General features: G+C 46.3%; 1 protein-coding gene across 7 annotated transcripts in view; it reads right to left on the bottom strand.

Annotated features, from left to right (window-relative positions):
- Positions 1–532: 532 nt before the first annotated feature.
- TP63 (tumor protein p63) overlaps positions 533–24,175 on the bottom strand; it is a 102,100-nt gene continuing 78,457 nt past the window's right edge. For 4 of the 7 annotated variants that reach the window (XM_039713576.1, XM_039713575.1, XM_039713571.1 and 1 more), the window contains 10 exons: positions 22,049–22,235; positions 20,254–20,369; positions 19,852–19,961; positions 19,464–19,600; positions 18,372–18,454; positions 17,339–17,475; positions 6,781–6,938; positions 5,739–5,883; positions 4,825–4,918; positions 533–3,573 (listed from right to left, as the gene is read on the bottom strand). In XM_039713576.1, coding sequence (XP_039569510.1) covers positions 3,277–3,573; positions 4,825–4,918; positions 5,739–5,883; positions 6,781–6,938; positions 17,339–17,475; positions 18,372–18,454; positions 19,464–19,600; positions 19,852–19,961; positions 20,254–20,369; positions 22,049–22,235 — 1,464 coding nt within the window. In that variant the 3' untranslated portion in view covers positions 533–3,276. Of the gene's footprint in view, positions 3,574–4,824; positions 4,919–5,738; positions 5,884–6,780; positions 6,939–10,049; positions 13,519–17,338; positions 17,476–18,371; positions 18,455–19,463; positions 19,601–19,851; positions 19,962–20,253; positions 20,370–22,048; positions 22,236–24,175 lie in introns of those variants that run through there. The other 3 variants (XM_039713573.1, XM_039713574.1, XM_039713577.1) reach the window with 2 other exon arrangements.

Genomic DNA, 24,175 nt, shown 5'->3' with positions numbered 1-24,175 from the left:
TCAGCTGATGGAGGGGACTCCATTCCCATCCCCTTCAGAACAACCACCCCACCAGCTTTGACCTGTTTCTTCAAATCCTTGGAAGAAAAACTGAGATGCAAAGGAGAAGGAAATGGCTTTGCTAGGATGCATAGGGTGATGAAGAAAGCCTTTGGTGCAAGGCTATTTCCCATCAAAGGTCAGCACTGACCCTGCCTGCTCTAAGCACACACACCCTCCCCTCCAGCAGGACATGGAATGTGGGCACTAACTGGTGCCCTGCTCAGAAAAAAAATATGGAAATCTGACGAAAGGCCAAAGAAGAGCCATGCCAAAGGCTGAAGACCTCACAGTTCAGCAAGAGGCTTAGAGAGCTGACCTGCTGCATCTGTCAGAAAGGCAGCAGACGGATGGGCGATAGCACTTTGGACCACATAGATTCTGTGGGGACAGAAAACTGCACCCAAGGGTGACACTAAGCCCCAGCTGCTCAAAGGAGGACATTTCCAAGAAGGAGCACAGGGAGGAAAAGAAGGTGCTTGGGAATTCAGTGTCATTTTCAGTTCTGGCTTTTATTTTCATTCACTTCAACAACAAGGTGTTCGAAAACACAAGAGGCGCCTTGGTGCAGGTAACATGGTCATTGCTACAAGCATTGGCAGATTCTCAGCTCCATTAAGCCATTAACACTTTGATGCATCAAAACAAAACAAAATCACAGCTCTACAGGGGAGGGCAAAAGCTACAGCAGTTCAAACTCACTTGACATTCCAGTTAAACAGAAGTGGGCTCCATAGTGACATACAGTAGAAAGGTTTTCACAGCATATATTTTAATCATTAGTGATGCAGCAGAAAAACTCCATCTCGCCGCTGAGTTCAAAAGCAGATGCTGAAATTCTTGTACCAATTCTGGGCACAGCATTAACTGCATTAACCTTTATAGTCAGAAGCTCCCTAGATCCTAAAATGACAGTGTGTTTTGTATCAGTGTATGTACAATACTGAAGCAGCTCAGAAGGACTACACAATGGAGATCCAGAACCTTGGAGGTGAGAAGAGTACAGCCTAATTCACCTCCAGGGATTTGTAAAGTACCTGCTCTAACTGTCTCCCCACTCTAACACTGCCTTGCTGTATTAATCCTTGCATCAAGTCAAGAGCAGAACGACCCTCATGTTTTTGTATAGAAAAAAATAAAGAGCTATAGTAAGTTCTCACACTGGGCATGTTAAATACTTTGAAATCTAGGACACTGCTCTTTGAAGTGTTACAAAATAAAATAGTACCATAGGCTTTCAGTAGATAATTGCTCCCCCCTCAACTGCAAAGTAACACAGTAATCTCAGTATGAAAAATACAAATATATTCATCCAGTGACTGGCTGTTTGTTACATGATTTGTAACTGTATGCCTTCTGCATAAAAATAATAATTAAAAAACAGAAAAACAAACAACATTTAATTGTGGTTCTGTCAAACCCCATCTCCCAAGAAGAAATAAATCGGATCATGTCTTACTGTAGGAAAACAAAAAATTACACATACAAAAAATATTTATATACAAACTTGAGAGTGTAACCATCTGGCATTACCATTTATAGCTAGCCAAAACAGGCTTGCAGAGCCACCAAAAGGCAATCTTTGAATGCAACACAGATCTGGTGCAACAGACAGATGGAGGATACTAACCATATCACACTTAAATGAAATTCATGACACAGAGCAGGGCCCACAAACAGCCACTGCATTGAGACAGGAATCTTCAGCTGCAGTAAGGTAAGATACTTCCTTTAAGCTGCCTTTGACATCTTTTCCCAGAAAAAAAAAACCAAAAGAAAAAGAAAAAAGTCAGGCTTACTGTTAAAAAGAACCAGCCAACTTGAAAGCAGCTGTGTTAGCCTTGCTCCTCAGCTTAGGTTGTATACCTTAGAATCTCAGTACTTTGGCTAATAAAAATGTGAAAACACATATTGTTCAGTTATTCGTCCACAGGACCACTAGAAAGCAGAGGAAATGCTTCAGAGCACAACTGTGGTAGAACCAGTAAAGAAAAAAACAGAGAAAAATCAATTTCTCATGTAAACATGGCTTATTGCAATAACAACATCCATAGTTCCCAGAGATTATCTTTGCTTTAAGGCAGCTTATGGCTATTCTTCTAGTTGCTTGTCACTTAACCTATAGCAACAAACACAACCAGTTACATCCCATTAAAGATATATCTAAAGTCTCGCTTTCTCCCAAGTAATCTAGCATGATCCAAACAAAAAGTTGTCCGAGTTTAGGGTAGCTGAAGGCATACAAACGGGCATGCAGATCTCACTCCTCCATTTAACTGGAGGCTAGGTGGGCAAATCCTTATGCTAAACTAGGCAGGCTGCGTGGCAAACTCAATTCTATAGCTTAAATGTCAGGAGTATTACGGCATATGGTTATATGTACAGTATTACAGTATACTGTTAAAGGTCAGGTGGGGACAGCATTCAAGTGACCCGTAGCTTTATTTACACTTCCAAGCCTAGGACACAAACCAGGACATACATATGAATGCAACCCAAAACAAGGGGAAACAGCAGGCTTGGTTTTTCCAGAGAAGTCGAGGGACAAGGCAAAAGCAGGATGCAGGTGCTGTCAGCGCTGGCCTGCCCAGCAAAGTGCATGTGCTGTCTCCGCTGGAGAATATTACACATGAACAGAGCACTCAGCTCCACGGGAAGAGGCTGTTTAAGTGCAGCGTTCAGCAGACTGATTCCCATTTATTTTTCAGATAAACTGTCAGTTCAGGGTGGGTTGCTTGGGGTTTTTTTGCATTTGGTTTTGTTGTAGTGCGCTTGGATGCTTGGTGTTTTTTTTTTTTTCCAGGGTTTTGGGGTTTTTTTTAGGCTTTTTAGAATTGTATTCCAACCTTCCTGCTTTACGAAGTGGGATAGCTGGGTGAGAGAAACATGTTTCAGGTCAGGGCACCCACAAGGTGTGTGAGGATTCAAAAGTCAAGAAAAGAAGCCCTCTACCCAAAGGAAAACACAAAATGAGTTGGCCCTCTCAAGAAGGTCAACGGTAGTCAAGGAAATACCACCCACCTTCCCCCTTTGCTCAGCTCTTCCCCTTGCAAGAGCTGGGGTGGAGGTTGCAGTCCAGGAACACGACCTAGACAGCACCCAGGGCATGACGTAGCAGGAGTGAGCAAGAAGGTTCCCTCCGCCCTCCATCCGGGGGTGCAGTACCAAGCAGAAGGAAGACAAATGAAGGGCTGAGCAGTTCGTGGCCGGGGCGGGGTGGAGGGGAGCCCGCGGGTCTCACTCCCCCTCCTCTTTGATGCGTTGCTGTTTGTTGCGCCGGGCATCCATGTCGAAGTTGAAGTCGTTCCACTCGTCGCGGGGTGGGAAGGAGATGGTTTGGCGCAGCGTGAAGCGCACGGCGTCGATGACCCGCTCCCCGCGCGTCTCGCTCGAGCCCACGCTCACCGTGGAGGCGCCGCTGGGGGTGCGCAGCAGGTGGGGAGGGGAGGAGAAGTCATGGAGCTGCCGGTGGTCCAGGATGCCCTTCCAGATGGCATGGCGGAACTGCTCCGGGATCTTGAGGCTCACCAGATCCTGCAAGGCAAAGCACAGGGCTTAGCACTTAGGGCTTATCACAGGGGGATCCCAGGGCAAGCTGGGCTCACAAGGAGTGAACACAGCCTCTGGGCCACCAAAGCTGCTAAAGCCCAGGTGGCCACAATGCACAGCAGAAGACAAACCACTGCTCCTGGAAGTGGTGGCTCACTCTGGAACAGGCATGTGTGGCCATGAGGCAGCAACAGCCTGCTTTGAAGGCACAAAGTCTATTTTTAGTTTGCACAAAACACTTGTTCATGTGTAAGACGTGGTGAGCTACAGCTAGAAGCTTAACTGGACTGCAAGGCCTCCAAGACAACCTCAGGGACATCTGCTGGCTGTCAGTGGTGGGGGATGCTGGATTGCTGAAGGTCAATGGCCAAAAATTTCCATGTTAATTACAAAGCCTGCAAAAGGATTTTAGAACTCAAGCCTGAGCTCCAGTATCCAGAGCTCTGGGTGTGACTCTACAGGAACTGTCTTAATTACTTTAACATAACCAAATTTAGTGACAGACACATAGCCTTAAAAAACCTATACTTTGAGGCCCCATCATTTCTGGTGCAAAACATGAGGGTTGCATTACCTAAACTCTAGGATACACAGATTAGCTTCTGAAAAAATTAGCCACCAATTTCAGTTAATTTGGGTCAGCTTTTCTAATTAGAGCAGCAGCAGGAAGGAAGGCAGCCCATGCTAGGGAGCAACAGTACCACAGTCTCCCAAAGGTTTGGGGAAAAAAATGGGACAGCCAGCTCAGAAGAGAGCAGTGGCCCTGAGAGGAAGCAGCAACCCTGCAGCAAAAGCCATGCAAGAGTAAAAAAGTGAAAACAACAAACAGGGATGAGATGCCAGTGGCAAGGGAATATGATTAAGGTAAGGCCATAAAACAGAAGCAGGGAGGGAAAATTGCAGACCACTTCTGGAGAGCCTACTTGTCTGCAGGCAAGTGAGGTGTAAACTGAAACCGAGCCTTGCAGAATTAACAGGCGCGTGGGCTGGGGCCACTTCAGGGGCTCAGACAGACAGAGCTGGGGAAGGGGAGACACTCTCTGTGCCAGGCAAGGCAGTTACAGTGCTGGCCCCAAGTCCAGCCTCTCTTCACCTCACAACATCTCTTCTCTATGTGCAACAGCCTTAAACCAAACTAATCATGTAAAAATAGAAGTATACTCAGTCTGGATTTCTGACCTGTTCCTAAGGCAGGGCCAAGAGCGCAAACAAAGGAAATGGTGAGGAGTTACTTACATCCATGGAGTAATGCTCAATCTGATAGATGGTGGTCAGCCCCTGGGTCGTGAAATAATCCACACAGGATGAGCAGCCCAACCTCGCTAAGAAGCTGCAGAGGAGGAAGGAAGGAAGGAGAGAGAAAATAGGATCACCCTGGCTGCAACAGCCCAAACCACAGAAAAACCAAACACTCAGCCAATCTGCAGCAACAGGAAACAAAGCTTTCACCCTTGGCTTGACCTCCTCCAAGACATCCCAGGCCAGCAAGCCACATCACTGCCACATCAAACAAACGAGGGAGTCCTTCAGTTCAGCACCCAGCAGACAGCCCTCATGGCAGCATCTTGCCAAAGTTAAGAGCCAGTGCTGCACAGCCTGGGTCCTGAGGCAGGAGGGTTCACACAGACCCTCCTGCCAGGTCATGTCACCCAGAAGGTGGCTGAGCCCACGGCAGCCTGGTGCATGCACAGAGGGCTTTAGCAAGGCATGGGGTCTAGGGCTCAGACACATCATGCACTGACAATCAGCACATTCTTCCCTAAGTGTAAAGGATTCCTCATTTACGGGCAGCATCTTTCATCTGGTTTGACCTCACAAAGGGCAGAGGGGCTTCTGACCCCAGCCACGGCTTCTCAAGGGGCCAGAGGGGAAAAAAAGAAAAACAAGAAATGTTTGCAAGACAGCCTGGCACCCTCAAACTCCACCAGTCCAACAGATGCTGCATCTCTCAGCTTTCTTGCAGTCCTAACATCCCTGTTTCTCTCAGCTGCTCAGAGGTGGGGATTTGAGGCTCGGTGCCCAGAGGGTGCCAGCCTCGGGACTGCCAAGAGCCCAGTGGGATCCGGCGCTCCAGGATCACTCAGGCTCCAGACCCAAGGGCTCTGCTCCCTTCGTGTGGGCAGCGTGCCGGGCAGCCTGCTCCCGCTCACCTGACGATGCTGCAGTCTGAGGGGTATGGAGGAGGGGGAGTGCAGTGGGACGTTGAAGGCATGGAGAGGGGAGGAGGCAGCGCCTGCGTGGGGCTGAGGCCATTCATGTCACCGGTCATGGCCATGTGGGTGCCCATCATGGGAACTAGAGGAGAGAAGAAGGAGGAGCACATTGTTACCCAGGCACGCCCATACCCTGGCTTTGCCCCCAGCACAGCACCCAAGGACAGCACCCACAGCTGAAGCAGCCTGAAATCCCCTGTAAAACCCTGCACAGGGCGAGATCATGAGAAGTTTCAGGCAGGGACAAGGACCAGATGACATACAATCCTTCTGGAGCTCTCCCCTCACAGGAGAAAAGTGCCACCATCACGTCACCTTCCCTCCCAGACAGGCTGGATAGAAACCCTGGCTTGCCTAGCCACAGGAGAGGAGCAGGAAAGAGCCAGCAGAGTAACCTAATACAGCAGCCAAACAGCTTTGTTTTCAGAGACAGCAAGAGCACCAGAAGGGGCTCAGCAACAGGTGTGGGCAAGAGTCCAGCTGTTTTGAAATAAATTAAAAAACAAAACACCAACCAAAAAAAGCCCCAACAAAACTTAGCCCCCAGAACCATGTCTGTCATCCTGGATTTACAGGACTGCTGAGCACACAGCAGCAGCCAGGAGGAAAAGAACTGCAAGATGATTCCTATAAAATTAAGAACTGTCTTAATTGAACCAAGGGAAAAAATGCTGCCAACACTTGCATCTCCTCTGCTGGGAAAGGAAGAAGAAACGAGTCTCAAAAGCCAGAGGACAGTGCGGCCAGCTAGATCTGCAGCAAGAAGCAGCTCTGATCACCCTGTGAGGCTCTGAGCAGGATGCTGAAGCCTTGCCCCTTGGCACACCAGCGAGCAATATTTATTTGGCTCCGCAGGTTTACAGCGAATGACTCCAGGCTCTCCAGCTTAACAGCAGCCATGTGGAGATGCCAAGTTTCCCTGTCCAGACTAGCAGGGAGCACACAGGCAAGAGGAGAAGGAGGAATAAGAGTTTCTTACTGTTGGTTCCCATGCTGTCGGGGATGGTGGTTGGGGTCAGGGCGTTGCGCTGCTGGGGGTTGATGAGCTGGCTGACCGAGGGCAGCTTGTTCATGCTGTTCATTTTGCTGAGTGGTGGAGAGTTGGAGCCATACGAGGACTGCGACTGCATGGAGGTCCTGCAAACCAAGGAGATGTTAGGACAGGGATAACAGCAGCTGGCTGTTGAAAGTGTGCACCCAAGGGGCTACATGGCATGGGAAATCACTGATACCATAGGAGCATTACAGATAAAGATCCTTGGAGAATGAGTCAACAGGAAATAAGAGGTTTCCCAGATATTCTCAGCAGTTTTTTGAAATGAAATACCAAAAAATGGACAGCTTAATTTTTGGTTGAAACTTTCTATTTAAGGAGAAGTGTCTATGCAAGTTTTTCAGTTGAAAAGAATATATGGAATGCCAGCAAACATGTGCCAAGATTTGAAGAATATTTTTAAGTTAAACTCTCCTTGTGGTGAAAGACTTTTTCATAGGAACAAGAACTGAGGAAACCATCTCAAACCATCCTAAATGCCCCTGAAACTTGACTGCAGAAACAGTTTTCAGATTGGGTCAGGCTTATCACCTTGTTTTTTTCCAAAATTCGTAGCTATAACAGCCAGAGGCTCCTTGCTGAAGGCAGATTCCATGTACTTTAGGGAACAGTACTGAGATGATCAGAGCTGCCTGGGATGCCAACAGGCAGCTTTTGCTGGTGTTAATGCAAACCTGGTATCCAAACCCTGCAGGCTGCTTGCAAAGAGGATTAAGTTCCTGCTACCACCTGACAACAGCACTGGCCTCCCTCAAGTCCATCCAGCCCCAAACTCCACCCAGCATACTCATGGAGTGGGCCAGAGAGGCTGGCCAGAGCTCTCTGCTGCCCAGCCCCGAGGGTCCCAGCTGCAACCCTGCCATGTAAGTGATCCAGACTGCCAAGACTGGGCTCTTCTGAACGGCAGCCCAGCTCCCAGATCGAGTTACGGCTGTGGCATCCCATCTGGAGTGGGGTCCTATGTGGGACATGCAGAAAATTATCATTAAAGCTGGTCCAACAGCACAATTGGCATAGCACTGCCATGCTATTTCTCATGTTTTTCTCTCTCTGACACCAGGGGCATTTGTAGGACTGGGCAAAGGTTTGGGAAATGGCACAAGTACCATTCCCAGGCACTAGTACCTTCAAGCCATGGTCACCCTGCAGAGCAGAGGTCACCACAGAGCAGAGCTTCCCACAGAGCCCAGCACTCCTATCACACTGACCCCATGAGAGTCCAGGGGCACATTCCCATCTTATTTCCCACTGGGAAACTTGTTCCCATCTGGCTATATAACTGGTTACACCAATTCCTGGGAACTGGCTTTCCTTCTATGCAAATAAAATAATTATCACTCCAAATAAGCAAAGTGTAAAAGGAAAGAAAAGGCTCATTCCTAGACAATTTATTAAAACCTTCAGCATTCAAGGTCAAGTTCCATACAATTACATTGTCTCCAGCTTCCTGCACTTTCAAGACTTGCAGTGTTGGGTGGAGAAAACATCTATGCTAACAGGCTAGAGTATCTAAGGCCCTGAAGAAATGTTACCTAATTACACAATTACAGGAGGTACAGAAGGGTGTGAACTGTCCTTTGGCAGTGAAGATGCAGGACAAGATCCAGCAAACTTCACAGACTCAAGGAAGTGGAAAGCACAAGAAGCTTCACAAATTAATATTAACAATGGCAGCAGTTCCCAAGGGGAAGTGAAACTGAGGCATGAAGTTCAGACCTGATTTTTCAGAGTGAAGGGAAAGATTCAGATCTGATGTTTCAATTCCCCAGTTATGAAAGTTGAGGCCAGCCATGAAATTCAAATCAAGTTCACAGTGCCCTTAGCCCAAAAGGCTTCTGGATTTAGGACCAATGAGTATTTCTACTTCATGGGTTCAGGCACTTGAGCTTCAGCTGAAATTAACACACACCTGAAGAGTCTCTTACAGCAAAATCTGCACGATCTGCAGGTGAGGAGTCAATGAACACAGCAAAATTCCAAATCAAATCAACAAAGGCTTCCCAAAGGACACCGAGTTGCACTGCTTGAGGTCAGCAGTGGGCCTGCCTTTGCCCTCTCCACCACCAACAGTGATCTCAGCAAAGCTAATTAGGAGACTACAAAATACTTGGGGGTAAAAGAAAAACAAAAAGCAATCAAACACAACCCAGCCCAAGACTTTAGAATAAACACTTCAGAAAACAAAGGCGTACTTTAACATACAGCTTAGGGACTCCACGCTTATCTCATTCATACTCACAAGAGTCAAGATTAACATCATCAAGTTCAAGGGAGTAAAACAGAAAACAAAAGCATTTTTTTTTGTACCCACACTAGTTTCAACTAAGCTATTCCATCACATGAGCACATGTTTAAAAGGCCATCTAGCCAAAGAGAAGTCTCAAGATAAACCAAGATGCAAAATTTTATTGAAAATTAATGTCACACATCAATATAGCAAGAGCCTTAGAAACACAAGAAAATGTTTTTGGTATTAAGCACAAGGACTACATGGTGTTTGAGGACCCATTTAAAATATATTGCTTTTTTTCCTTGATTTTTAAAAACAGATATAAGAATGTCATGCACAGTGATTTTCATTAAAATTTTACTTACTAGGTCTCAAGAAAGATTAGAAGTCAGAGCATTAACATTTCTTTGATATCAGTGCCAATGAAATGCATTTTAATATCAAGGTATAAGGACTTCAATTAAGAGACTATTATACTTCTTGGAACAGTCTGATACAAAAGGCACTGAGTCACATTCTGCAACTGAGTTTTCCCTCTTCAAGAGGCTATGTAATTATTTAGCAAATAACATTTGTAGTTGTGCAAGCTCTTATGAGGGCAATCAGTCTCTCATGCTGCAAGGCATATACTGATCATCTCAAGAGGTCAGGAGGGAACTTTCTTGTCCCGTATATGAACAAAGTTCAGTTCACAGTCTCGTATAACTCTACATTTTCCCAGCTCACTGGATAGCAGCCCTTCACCAGAGGCAGCAAACTGCTGGGACAGACCAACTACCTGACTGAGCAGACCAGAGTCCTCGCTGGCTAGAGGAGCACACAGCCATGTAAGCAGCCCTAAATGACATCAAAGGTTCATTAAATGCAATTGGGCAGATCAGGCTCAGAGTTCAGGATTTCACCCAAGCCCCTGTGCCTGCAGTCTGCTGTCCCTGCAGACCCAGTGCAGAGACACACAAGAACACACAAGGAGAATCAGAGCTGTCCAGCTCTGTGTCTGCCCTTTCAGCAGCCACACCAAGGATCACATCCCAGGTTCACACAAGGCCAGAGTGCTCATGGACAGTGGTTTTTAAAGCAAGGTTTCCCACAGGGCTGTGTAACACTGGGGTGTCACTGATGTAGTCTAATAAGGGCTCACAAGTGACACAGAGGCTGCTCAGTTTCATCAAGCTGATTTGAAGGCCCATGAAGCAGCAGGAGACTGAAAAGCAGAGATGCCCTTACTTCCCACAACCCAGACTGCTTCTATTCTAAAGCAAGTAACAGTGCATCTTTTCAATCACTCCAGTGGTTTGAAGGCTTGGTACCTCCCTGGGAGCATGGAAAGGAGGAGCTCCAGCAGTTACTGGGCAGACAGGAACTACAGCACAGGGCCAGGGGTGGCAATAATGACTCCCCTTAGATTTCAGGTATGGGAATTTCTCAAGGCAGGCCACGGATGCAATCTGCTCTCCAGGGAATGGAGCTGTAATACAGGGAGTGGATATATATCAAGTAGTTGACACAGACTGATATAACCTGAGTACCTGATAAGGCCCAATTAGTCCACTTGGTTATTCCTTGAAAGGAAAAGGCTTATTTTCCTGAAGACAGAGAGGGCAAAGAAGCAATGAAAAGACAGCAGGGGTAAAGTTTTCATTTATCTGCAGAGGACAGACTACAGAACAACTCACACTGCTTTCAGCCCCAGGTAGTTGATAAAAGAAAAAAAGAATAGCACCTTCTAATATAACCACCTGGTAGTTGGAAAGCAAATCAAGTCACCACTAAGATCAGCATCATCATCCTCTTACAGCCAAGTGAGACAAATCAGAAAGTCTTTCCAGAAAACAAAAGGATCCAAATAATTTACATTCTTGTTCAGTGGAAGTCTGAGAGGCTGTATTGCCCATTAGAGTACAAGGCATTTCCTAGAGGCCACACCAAATGATGAACTGGAATCTTCCAGTGCAAGCTGTGGATGCCTCCTCAAACTTGCTGGTGAACAGGTCCAGGAGCAGTGCTCTAAATACAGATCATATTTCCCTGTCACAGTACTTCCATATTGCCATCCAGAAGCAGAAAATGCAAAAATCCAGGAATAAACCTTCACTGGAAGAGCAGAAAACAGTGCCAAACATAATCCTACATCTGGGCTGCATTTACAGTTCAGGTTCCCAACACTCACAGGGAAAGGAATCACATTGCCTTTCTTCTCTCAAATAAAAAGGCGCAGAACAATGGTGACCTGCTTTGTGATCTCAAAGAACTTCCTAGAATTTCCAGGCAGGGTAACAAGGCACTTGATTTTGATTAGCTTTACACAAGGAACAATGGTAGAGCTGCAACAGTATGAAATAGGCACTGCTGGTGCTTAATTAGCTAAGTTATTGATATGCTTAACTCCAGGGGGCTTTTGGGGTCTCTTCTCCATCAGCCCTCCTCCACACTGCTATGGTAGAGCAAGTCTTGCAAAGACATTGGAGATAGCCAGAGATGGGATATGGCTCCCAAAGGGGATGTCAGTACGAGTCATCACCTGCTCAGACCCCTGCTCTGCTGCCTTGAAGCAGATGATGTGATGGTCAGAGATAAGAGTCTTCTCCAACTGCATCAGGCTTTTTTTCCTTGGTGGGTGGCCAGGCAGCCTGCTCTGCGTTTGGGAGCAGGCTCTTCATGTTGCCTAATCTCACGTTTGTCAGAGCTGTCTGCCCCAAATAAATCCATCAGACTGCACTGCAGGGCACACAGGTCCCCAGCAGGATTTATAGAGCCTCCTGAGCTTCTCAGGAGCTGCAGATCACTGGCATTTGCAACCAAGCTCCCACTGCTCCTGTGTACCTTCAGTAACTTCCTCACATTTCTGTCTTGCTGCTGTGAACATTGCAGGGTTCCTCAGAAACAATGCCTGAGAGTCTGGGTTGAAGAACCCCATTCTCCCAACATCAGGGGCTGCTCTTTGTGTAAGGATGTTTGAGCACCTCTCAGTGGACAAAATGTCCACCCTCGAATTCCTTCTCCCTCACTAGAAGTATCCCCATCCAGTGCTATGCTCAACGTGGCCAGCTTAACTCCATGGCATGTCATTTGCCTGTTGATTGTTCCTCTTTTGTGACAGTCTGGGCTTGGCACAAACCCCTCCTAGCCAAGCCCAATATGAATGGTTTTCAGAGACAGAGTTTGATAAAAGCAGTGTGGGAATTTATGAATCCTTGCTGAGAAAAGTCTTCTGTGCAGGACTTGCTAAACCCAGAAGCACTTCAGACACAATTAGCAAGACCCTCTGGTTGTAGGATTAATGGGCAAGGTGGACATGGCCTGAGGCCACTTGGCTGAGTCAACTGCAACATGTGATGACACTGCTTTCCTTTGAACTATGAGGCTTGGAGAGATGGGGAAAATGATAGGAAGGTTGATGAAAATGTTAAGGCAACATCTAAACTTCTGAACATCTGTAGGGAGAGGGGCTAGCTCCAACCCCTTTTCACAGCTAGGGCACTAGGGAGTTTTGGACACTCTACCCTTCACACCCAGGGCTGCAAAGGGACAGGGACACTGGGCACACATGGGTATCATTACAACTCTACCACACATTCAGCTTGTGCAGTTCAGCCCACCACTTGGGTCAAGCCCACAGAGTCAGGAGGAACTCCCTAAGTTCAATAAAGCTGGATCAAAGTCAGCAGAGCTGGTGCAAAGTCAAAATCACACAGCCTTCCTTACAATTCTGATGTACTTTACAGACCCTTTAGGGTTGGAAATAAGTGAAAACAACTCATGATGCCAAAGTTGAGGGCTTTTCTGCAGAAAAAAAAAAATTGATTTCTTAGCAGTGTCAGTTCATATAATTATTATCTCTCCCTGTCCAGCAGTACAAAATACATCAGCTACTTATACTAGTGCATGACCAGCACTGAAACAGGCCAGATTGACTATCACACACCATTTAAACACGTATCCTCTGCTTCCATCCCCCCAGTCCATTGACACATTTTTTAACTTAAACAAGACAAAAGGCATTTTAAAATTGAGACCTGCTCAGAGAAACCCTGCCGAGTTTCACAAATACAGAAGTAAGAAGAAAGAGTAATAACACATTACAAAAATGTTACACCAAGGGGAGAAAAGTGACACCAAGACAGACGACATTGTGGTTCCCAACCTCGCAATGCTATGGGTTACAGCTGAGAGGTCTGTACAAGTGTCTGTTGTTTTTGCAAAGTTTGAGTCCCTTCAGAAGTTTACTCTCACTATTCACTCTGCTGCTATCAGGCTGTGTATTTGCCCCACTGTTCCTAGTCCTGCCAGCTGGGCAAAGTGACCCTGCCAGCTCGGTTTATGGATATACTGATGGGTTTGGGGGGCTGGAATGTTTTAGGATGGCATCGATCTGTTTGGGAGGGTCTCTCCTTGAGTCCGTGAGTTCACTCCTGAAGCAGGCCGAAAGGAGACTGTAAAGAAGGAACCAGAGAAAAGAAAAAGATGAATGTACAGGACCCTTTGCCAGCCACCAAGAGAGAAACAGTTACTTTCCACCTTCATGATCACAGCATGGGCTTTCAAAGAGGGAAAAAGCAGATGTCTTAGCACCTACAGTAAGGGTATGTAACAGGGAGATTTAGGAAGCTGGAAAGCCCCAGGCACAAGTGAGTGCTTGGCAAGGAAGGGAAAACAACCAGTTGATAGAGAAACCTGATGCTGTCCTAGTCTCTTGGGTACAAATAAGGCCCTGATAATGTTTCCAGTGACAAATCTAGGAGAGATGAAAGCATTCAACCAAGAGCAAAAGGAGTAGCAGCTTCCATTGAGTCAATTTCTAACTACAATCACTTCAAACCCAGAATTTGGTGCTAGAGAAGGAGAACAGGGCCTACTGGCCATACTGATTACAGCTCAACTACTCTCTCATCTTTGAAAAGCTGAGGGGCCCCTGGGGCCACCAGCAGAAGCAGAAGGCACTGTATCCTCAGAGCCCATAAAGCACTTCTACCTGGTTCCTGTCATCTTGGCCATTCTGCAGTGAGAACACTATCCAGGTGCCTGGAGTTCACATGCAAGCACAGCACTACAAAACCAAACCAAATCATGCAAGAATCCACTGTTAGCTTTCACACCAAAAGCGAGGTTAATGAGGTGAAGGTACAAAGGATGCCTTCCCCAGCAGCCCCCTTCCCACAACGGCAAGCACTGGGATCCCCGCAGCTCAGCTGGAGCACTCCAGGCATTGGATAGCTCAGTTCTGTCACAGCTCACTAATGAGGTTAATTCCTCCTCATTTGGATAGTGAGTTGTGCTGCTCACTAGACTGAAAGGCAGCCAGTGGGCTTGTAGCTGCAGCCCTGCTGATAGGAAAGAAATGTTTGCTGGGGTACAAGATCCCACTTGGATGTAAGAGCCCCCTTTTTTGTAGCCATTGGAAGACTTTGTGAAAACCCTTCAATCACAGGAGTAGGGCTGGGTGTTATGAACTTTATGGGTCTCTTCCAACTTGAAATATTCTATGATTCTCTGCTGTAGGAAACTGAAACACAGATAGTTTTGAAAATGGCACTCAGCAGAGTGAAACCTGTTACATGAAAAATTGTTTTCTAGTGAAACCCTAAGGACCGTGCAGGTAGCTCAGTGGGAATATTGATGGCAAACATATTTCACAGCAGGGTAATGAGGAAACATTCCCTCCTCAAAGCATAAGCCACCCCGATATCTCTTGCAGCAGTAATCATCTGGCAAATCTGTTTTACACAAATGGTAGTAGACTATGAACTCTTCTAAATAAATGTGTGTAATGTGTGTGCTGCAGTTCAAGTAAGGGCCCCAGATCTGACAGTGAAAAAGGAAGAATAGAAACTGAAAGAAAAAAAAGCCAACTTCCCACCTATGATCATGAAGGTATTTGGCATAACAGTAAATAGGAGAAAACCATGCACAAAGGAGCAAGCAGAGAGAGGAGATGAGACAGAGAAATATTGTGGTCTGGCACAATGTGGAGCACTGCAGTATTTTGGTCATCTAGTGGGACACAAGAATGCTGATTGTCACCAGATTTGTCCTTCCTATTCCAGAACAGTCAGACAGCTGCATCTGCTGGCCTGTCAAATGCAATGCTGGTCTGTATGCACACGAGAGCCATTATACAGTTGTTTTCCAAAATGACGGTTTTGTATTTTTAAAACTAGCTTTCACCATGATCATCTCAACCTTACTTTTCCTATTCATCAAAAAAGATGAAGCTTTCCATGTTGTAGGAGTGACAGGAAAAACTTTCCACACACCTAGATAGCTTCTCTATGTTACCCACTGCCCCAAAAAGTAAACTGAAAAATGCAGCATTTCTTCCACCAAGGTGTGACTCTGGATGCTGCTCCATTTTGAGAAGGAAGAACCGAAGACAACTTTCAACATCCCTTTGCCCTGAACACATTCCTTCAGATATTAAGTCATACCATGGACTATTGAGGAAAAAGCACCAAAACCCTAAGAACCTAAGAAACTATTGCCTGAAATATGCATTTCAGCATAGAAGACCTTGCTTGATGGCAGGCTGTGGACAGAGACAACTGCAGCAGCTCTGGACAAATACTAAAAGTTATTTTTCTCCATGCTCCTGGCACCCTTTAAAGCTCTTAATCCTTCTCCCCTACATGAGCACACTCAGCAACTGAGAAAAATGAGTATATAACTGGACAAGTGCCAGGAGACATGCCAAAAGAAGTTTCATTAAATTAAATGGCTGAACTTCTACTATGATGGACTTAAAGGTAACACAAACACCAACCTTATTTGCCAGGAACCTATTCTACTGATATAGAAAGAATGAAAAAAGTAATTATGGCAAAGCCAACTGTCAGCACCAAGGGAAAGCTGTCATCTGCTGCTGTCCATTCCTGCTTACAAAACCATTTCTCAGCTGAAATGGTTGTGGTTCAGGTGAAGCTTTGAAGACAAGCAGTAGAGCACACAAATGCCACAATGCCTAGGAGCTAGTAAATACAACCTATAGTATATACAAACAGTGCAGATGACTGATAAAAGTAAATAACAATAATGAGATTTTTAAGTGCCCCAAAAAAAAAAAGAGTCTGGAGCCCCTGGATGCTCCAGACCTTTTGGCAGAAGGCTTTTCTCACACCTCCACAAGACTCCAGCTGACACTAAAAACACACAGGTTGAAATGTGAACACATGCAGAGATCTGGCAGAAAGCTGTGGTATTGCAGAAGTCCTGAGACAAGGCCAAGGCACTGAAATAAATCCCTACAGGCTCAAGTGGGACTTATGTGGTGCCTTGGCCCCATGCTAACCTCTGCAGAGGAATGAGTTATACCTACAGCCTCCGGACATGCGAGACCCCAGGCACTGCCCTGGCAGCCACCTACAGCCCACGGGCCATTTTCTGCCACCCGAGACAGCAGGTGAAGCAATGCCCATGAATGACACTGCTTACTGCCCATCTGGGAAGTCATTCTCTGCCCAGGCCTCTGACTGCAGTGCTTTGGGAACCCAGACACCTATTTGGCCTTTCTTTTCCCAATCCTCCTCACACTTACAGCACCCAGAGCAATCCCTGCCAGCTGAGTTCAGAAAGGATGGAAAACTTCTCATGAGCAATGTGAAGAGTCATCTGGCAAAGTGCAGTTTTTGACAGTACTTCAGAAGTGTGTATAGAATCTTTTTTTCAGGTGCCCACTAGCTGTAAAGGCAATTTTTTGTGTTTCAGCTTTGCTCTCAACTTTCAGCTGCCTGTTTTACAGCTGAACAGCCTGAAGAGTTGTTGTAGCACTGAAACACCAGCCCTCCAGTGCACTGCAGTGGGGTGCAAGCACTCAGCTGAGCTCGTGCTCACAGTGCCAGCTCTACAGAGTCTTAGCAAGGTGGTCAGATGGATACCCTGGAGAAGGCTCATGTTTGCTGCCATTCCCATGGAGCGATGGGACAGCAGTGCACCCATCCCCCAGCTGGGATGGGCACACACAGCAGGTTTCTGACCACAGGCTGTCAATGGCTCTGCCTTGGGCTCTGGCTGGAAGTCAAATCAGGCACTGAGCCCATCCTCATTCACCCACTGAGGCCAAAAGATGAAATATGTGGGATGAAAGACTGGAGAGGAACCTTGCCAGCAGTCAGGACGTGCACTGGGTGAAGCAGGACTGCTTTGTCCCATTGCTCAGCCCTCAACTGAGCACCGTGTCCCTGTGAACACCTGTGCAGAAGCCTTCTTTGTCTCTCTCCTCTCTCCCCACTGCACTGACACTGCAAGCACACTGGTACTCACTGCTTCTGGAGCAAGTGCTGGTGCTGCTGCTGCTGCTGCTGCCGGTAGGTCTCAATCGTGTGCTGGGGAAGGAACTGCATCAGCTCCAGGGACTCTTTGATCTTCAGTAGCATTTCGTACGTCTCCCGTCCCCTCACCTGGGTCACAGGAAAAGGACAGGGGGTTGGGGGAAATAAAAGCTTTTAAAGGACTGCATTTATAGACCTTATTGATAGTCACCTTAGAAAGTCTTTGAAAATGTCAAGTAAACAACCAGAGCAGGGTGCAAACAGTCTGTTTATACAGTATGCTCACACAAAAATGCTAGCTTTGTTCTAGAGGTGCAGCAAATAATGCTGAAGAGTGATAATCTCACACTGCAGGCTGATGAACATCTTGGGGTTGTCATATGGCTCAGCATGGATCTATGCCAGCCAAAAGCAACATTCTGATCCAACCTATTTAGACAGAAAATGTCTTTACTTGCCTCAGACATAAGCAGATCTGGTGCTGAATCTTACATGCCTTCAGAAAAGACAGCACATAAATTTGGGAGTTGGGTTTGGCTCTCCCTTCTTCTCCAAGCACACCATGACTTGCTAAATGGCCAATTAGAGATATTTCTTGCCCTTTCCAAGTCTGTACTTAATACAGCATATTTTCACTTCTATCACTGCATTACAATTGCAATACACATAAAAGCCACAGTATCAGTAAGACAACACCCAGTTTTCTAGAGAAAGGTCATGCGCCACAGACCCAAAAATGACAGACAAGGAAAACTAGTTAGATCTCAAATATAGCATTTCCACCAGGACAGAGAGATTGCTTGAGATATTCTCATATGCATAAGCCATTCTTCGCACCTAGTGGGATTTTTAATATTTTTTATTTGGAATACGTATTTAAAATTAGTAGTTCATGGAATTAAAGAAAATGAAAATTATTCTTTCACACCCCAACCCCATTCAGAGTTCTTTCTGAAGTCTAGATGAGCCTCAAGTCACCATTTAAGATACTAAACATAGGGTAAATAAAAAGAGAGAGAACTCACTGGCAAATACAAGAGTTCATCATCTGGGGAGCGTCTTTTTTTGATAGATGTCATCTGTATGCCATGAGTTCCTTGTCGAAAAGCTGGAAGAGAAACCCCAAAGGCATCCCATTAAAAAAAAAAAGGGTGGGGAGGGAGAGGGAAGGGAGGAGCATATAAAGAAGAAAAATGCAAAAGAGAGATACAAAAGAGATATGAAGTGCATGACCAGCTCAGATCTGTAGTGCTCTGAAGGGATCTCTGCCTGAGCCACTCCGGAACTGCCCTTGCAGCTCCTGGCTCCTTAAGGCAGACACAACTGCAGATGCTGGCTGGCCATGTCACTTGGGGAAACACATCAGCCAAGGAGTGCTGGATATATGAAAAAACCCTGGCAAGCCACACTTTGAACAAGCACTGCTCTTTACAGGAAAGTTACAGAAAGTTTTGGTATTACAAGGCTCACAAGCTGTTGGTGAACCAGTGATCCACAAATGTGAGACCACTGGCAGGGAGCAGAACTCACTGAGAAAACAAAGCCCCACTCTTGTCTGCCTCCTGTCATAATCTGTGCCTGCTGTTCAGCCTGCTGCCTTCACTGAGCATAGGGGAAACCAAAGGTGGATTTCCACATCTGCATGTCCAGTGAGGACTTGGCTCTCTTCAGAGAACAGAGAGGCTGCTTGCCAGGGTGTCTGTGATGCACAGCAGGGTTTGTGTGCAGCCTCAGTCTAGATCCCTGTGGCTGGAAGACACCTGCCACAGCACAGAACACTGGCTAGATGAAGCAAAGAATAACAGCATGACCCCAAACAAGCAGTAAAGGTTCAAAAGGTTAGAGTTCCAGACATACAATTGGAAGGTGGCAAATAAACACCCCCTCCACTCACCACTGGCAGGGCTAATCTAACACCAGCAATGCTGCAAGGAAGCCCACACACCCAGACTGTCCAACACAGCTTTGTGAACACCAGCTCAATTTTTGTCTGATTCACCCTGGCAGAACAGATGCCTAATGCCCTCCTGCCTGCAAGCCCATGCACAGCACCACTCTGTCCCCGTGGCACAAGCACCCAGAGACAGCCCCATCTGCCCAGCTCTGCAGCTACTTACGGCGCTTCGTACCATCACCGTTCTTTGTGCTGTCGGACACCTGCTGCTTGCGGATGCTGTCCTCGTCTGCCTTGCGGTCCCTGCCTGGGCAAGCACAAATGCGGGCTTCGAAACACCGGCGGCCCAAGACTTGCCCACTGGGAAGAGAGGTGAGGAGAAACATCAGCTGGCATCTCGGACACCGGCCAGCAGCTCGCAGCTTCACACCACACTCTGCACCTTCCGTTTCCCAGCCTGGATTTCCCAGGTGCTGGGCCACCACACTCCCAGCTGCAATGATCTAAAAAATATCCTACAGCCCCTTGAATTAAGCTGTTCCTAAGGAGATGGGATGCTGTCCTAAATTGGAGAGGAGCCAGAAGGGTTACACTCACGATGCACAACTTACTCTCTGGTTTCCAGGGTCACAATGATAAGGATTGGGCGGCGGTTCATCCCTCCAACGCAGCTGCTGTTGCACATGAAGTTGTACAAGACTGTGGTGAACTCAGTACCAACCTGGTGAGACAAAGGTGGAGAAGAAGAGATGGTGGATGGAAAGCTCTGCTTTTTCCAAGCCCTCCTCTTGCATTTCCCAAGCTGGGCTGCAAGTGGACCAACATGAAAAAGGCTCCAAATACAAAGCTTCCTTAAAAGGGATAAAGATGGTTTTACACGGCTAATTTCTGACAGAAGGGAAGATTCATTGTGGTCAGGATAGGGAAAGCCCAAGAACCCAACTCCTTTGATCAGGGTTACATCCCCCAACCCTTCTTTGTCAGGGTGCCACCATCTTGAGCTCACAACACACCTGGGGTGGCTCATAGGGGACCAGCACACTCTGCCTCCCGGTGATGGGGTCTTCTACATACTGGGCGTGGCTGTTCCCTTCCACTCTGATTAGGTGGCTGGGAGGTGCAATCTGGCCTGCAAAGGCAAAGAGGAAAAAAACAAAAGACTGCTCAGTAAGGTCATGCACAGAGTGGCAAGATCTGCCATCAAGAGAGATGCAGGTGGCCCCAGAGGTCCATCAGAGCACACAGGTGCCTCTCAGCCCTTGAACCATCCCTTCCCAAGATCCCTGCTACCAGACACCAAAGCCACACAGGCTTTCTCAAGCTCACTCTGGACACCTGTGGCTAAACTTGAACAAGGGCTTCCCAAGATCCCAGAAGAAGTGAGCCAAAATGTGAACTGAATGGCAGCTCACAGCAGTTCTTCCAGCAGATAACTCCCGCTGGATTTTCACACCAGCTGAAAGCCTTTATTTCCCTCCCTCTAACGCACATACAAAGCAAATTCCTTTGAGTCTCAATTCCTACTCTTTTTCCCATCAATTACTAGCCCTCTTCTACTCCCTTCCATCAGTCCTGATCCTTAAAAAAAAAAGAATCAAGAAGCAAAAGAAATATGCATTTAATTAATGATCAGCTTGAAAAATCATGCTTGCTTACAGCAGCAGCAGCAGAAGGAAACGTGATCTTCTTGGTTCCTAGGCCACTTTCCAATAATTAAAAGCTTCCTTCCTATAAATTTTAGTGTTTCTACAACATGCAACTAAATTCTGAGGAGAGGAGCCTGCTATGGGTTCATCTCAAGAATTTGTTTTGTGTATTACCTGTTCGTTTCCTACTCAAAACACAGTCTATTTCTACAGAAATAATTTATAGGGTTTTTGCCCTTTCTTAAAACTCCATTATTGAATGGTCAAACCATAAATCCAGTCCTGTCAGAAAAGCACGTCTTAATATAAAAAACTGATTTGAAGAACTGTCTCGCTCCACTCTGATTTTACACTCCCAAGTCCTAGCTTATTTTGGGGCTTGTCTAGCTAGCTGCACTGTAACCAGCAATGGGATCCAGACTCCTAAGACATCCTGCTAACTGACACCAATCCAGGGTTTTTTTACAGTAGGAGATAAATAATGTATGTAGAATAAAACAGATGCTCATCTGAACTTAAGTGAACTTAAATGACCAAGGAAAAAGGAACCCAGCCTGTGAGCTTGCAGAAAACCAAAGGACATTTTAAAAACAGCTGCTACTTCACTAACATGAGGAGAAGCAAGTAAAAGATTAAAACATTTATACTGAACTGGGAGTGTTACATGCAGAAGAACGTTGCCTACAGTTGATGCTGGCACTTAGCATTACCCTGCCAGAGATAAACAGCCCCTCTGTCTTTGAGGCATGGATTAAGGACTGGAGATGATATTGCATCCTGTTACTAGATCCCTGTCCCAGCCACATGGAAGCTCATTCCTGAGCACAAGAACAGCTGCTTCTCATTGCAGGAGCAAAAGCAGAGCAGAGAAGGGCTGCCAGAGGGGCAGTGCCTGCCACGGGGACAGACATCCATCCGACCTGGACAGGCACGAGGTTTATTTCAGTGCTTTCCTCCCAAGGACGAGCAGGCACAGGGGCAGCTAAAGCCCTGATTGCATGATCCTTCCTGCCAAGCACAGGAAATAAAAGGCAGTACAAGGTGTCACAGGGAGGTCTGTTTCCAGAAGTTCGCTCTGAAGCTGCTGTCACATCCCTCAGTGGCCGCTCATCAGCCAAGCAGCTCTGGAGAGGGACTGCCAGCACAGCACTGCCCTCCTTACCCTCGTTGAACTCGCGGCTCAGCTCGTGGTTTGGGCAGCGTTTGACCACTTCAGTGACGTGTTCAGCTTTCTTGTAGACTGGCATAGCCCTGATGACAGCTCCCTGAGGCGGTGGGGTCATCACTTTGATCTGGATGGGACATGTCTTGGCGATCTGGCAGTACAGCTTTTTCAGTTCGGTGGAATACTGAATGGGGAACAGAGCAGAAGAGTCAGAAGTTCAGCTAGGGATAAAAGCACATCAGGAACATGGAGATGGCTTTGTACATGTAACTGAAAGCACCAGGCACTGCATTTGTACAACTGTGCTTCCAGAATGGTGACAAAACCCCTAGACCTTTACCTGCTGTAGAATAGCAGAGCATAAATCTACATCCTAGCTTCCCCAAAGGCAAAAATCTTCAGATAAAGAGCACTTCATTTACTTGAACAAATAAAGCCTTTATTTCTCTTGGGCACACACTCCCTCTTGCAAAGGACACCCAACACCCACCTAACAAAACAGATGCTATTCTTTTCACAGCATCCTGTAATCCTGGAAGCACTCAAAACCACAGACATAAAAGTGTTTCATTCTGTTTTCTAAGAAGACCTCCTACCCCTGCAGAGGGATTAAATAAATACATCAACCTTGGAACTGAACAGTACTTGAAATCAAGACCCTGATCATTCTGAGAGTTATACCAAATCTGACATTTCAGCCATCTTTTAAAATCATCTCCTACACCTACTGAACATCTTTGTAGTAATCCCATCACTTCCGAACTAAAATCATTACATCCAAAAATGAGGTAAATAAAGTCCAGTATTTTATTTTTCAAACGCCAAAAGAGCTGAACAGCCCAAAGACCAGCCCACAGTGACCATAACCTAGAGCATAACCCAGCAGCTGGCTCCAAAAGGGAAGCTGTGACCAAGCAATGAGTACTTCAACAGAACAAGGTGCCCTTATTCACTGTGCTAATTTGGAGAATATTAGATCTCTCTTAAGATGTTCCCCACTACAACAGTAAACTATGCAGTATTTTCATAGAGTGTGCTTACATCTGGAAACCTTAACTCAGCAAAACATCAAGGCTGAAGTAGATAGTTTCTTTTCAAAATCCCTCAGCAAAATAAAGGCATCTGCTGAGCAGGAAGGATGGCAAGGAAAGTCCCAAGTGGGTCAGTATTGTACAACCTAAACCCATTTTCCTGGATGTCTCCCTTGAAGGAGACTCTCCAGTCTTTCCTTCAGTTTAAGGCTGTTCCAAAACACAGCAGGTTTTTCAGAACCCTGCTCCAGAGCCATTCAGTTTTCTCCTGCTATTCAGACGTTTATGAGTGCAGAGCTCTCCCTGTAACAACCTAACCCACAGGAATTGCTGGCATTTCCCCATCTCCGTGCCCTCAGTTCTTGCAGACAAAGAAAAGTGAAAGCCCCAAGGTGGTTGTTTCCTCACAGGAAAAGGTCTCTAGGAGCCCTGGGCCAACAGAGCCCTGCTCCCAGCTGTTCAAACACAGCAGTGACAGGTCCATACTGGTCAGGAGCACCCTGTGGCCATGGACCCCAGTGGGACGGGGAGAGCCAGCGCGTGCAAGGCTGGGTGGCAGATGATGCAGCAGGAAAAGGATTAGCTAGTGATAGTCGGGGATTATTTGCATTTCAGAGTGTACACACTGCTAACATAGGAAAAACCAATCTTGCGAGAGATACTGGGTAGGAGAGAGTGATTAAACATCAACCAAGCCAGTTCCTTCCCTCCTCACTCAACACCATCCTGCCATGTGGCAGAAAAGATGCTACAGGTATTTAAGATACAAAAAAAGATTTCTTTAAAATGCAAAGGCCAAATTGTGCAATGCATTTTATGTGCCTGCAGGCTAGAGATTAAACCCACAAAGGATTTACCCAGCCCGCGGAAATGGGGAACATGCCAAACAATTACAAAAAAAAAAGTTGCGAAACACATCTAGATGGTGATTTGTATCATACATCTTTTAAACCTGAAATTCCTTATTGTTTTTTAATTAAAAAGCAATTCCTTTCTGAAGGTAGGAGTGAGCTCACCATGTTGTCTTTCCATCTCAAGAGGTAGAAAAAGAATCACTTATATTTAAAAAGGAAGAAAACCTGTAAAGCATTGT

Source organism: Passer montanus, unplaced genomic scaffold (genome assembly GCF_014805655.1).
Source record: "Passer montanus isolate IOZ18808 unplaced genomic scaffold, ASM1480565v1 scaffold29, whole genome shotgun sequence".
Lineage (NCBI taxonomy): Eukaryota > Metazoa > Chordata > Aves > Passeriformes > Passeridae > Passer > Passer montanus.
Note: the sequence above shows the minus strand (reverse complement) of the source record. Positions and strands in the feature narration are given on the sequence as shown.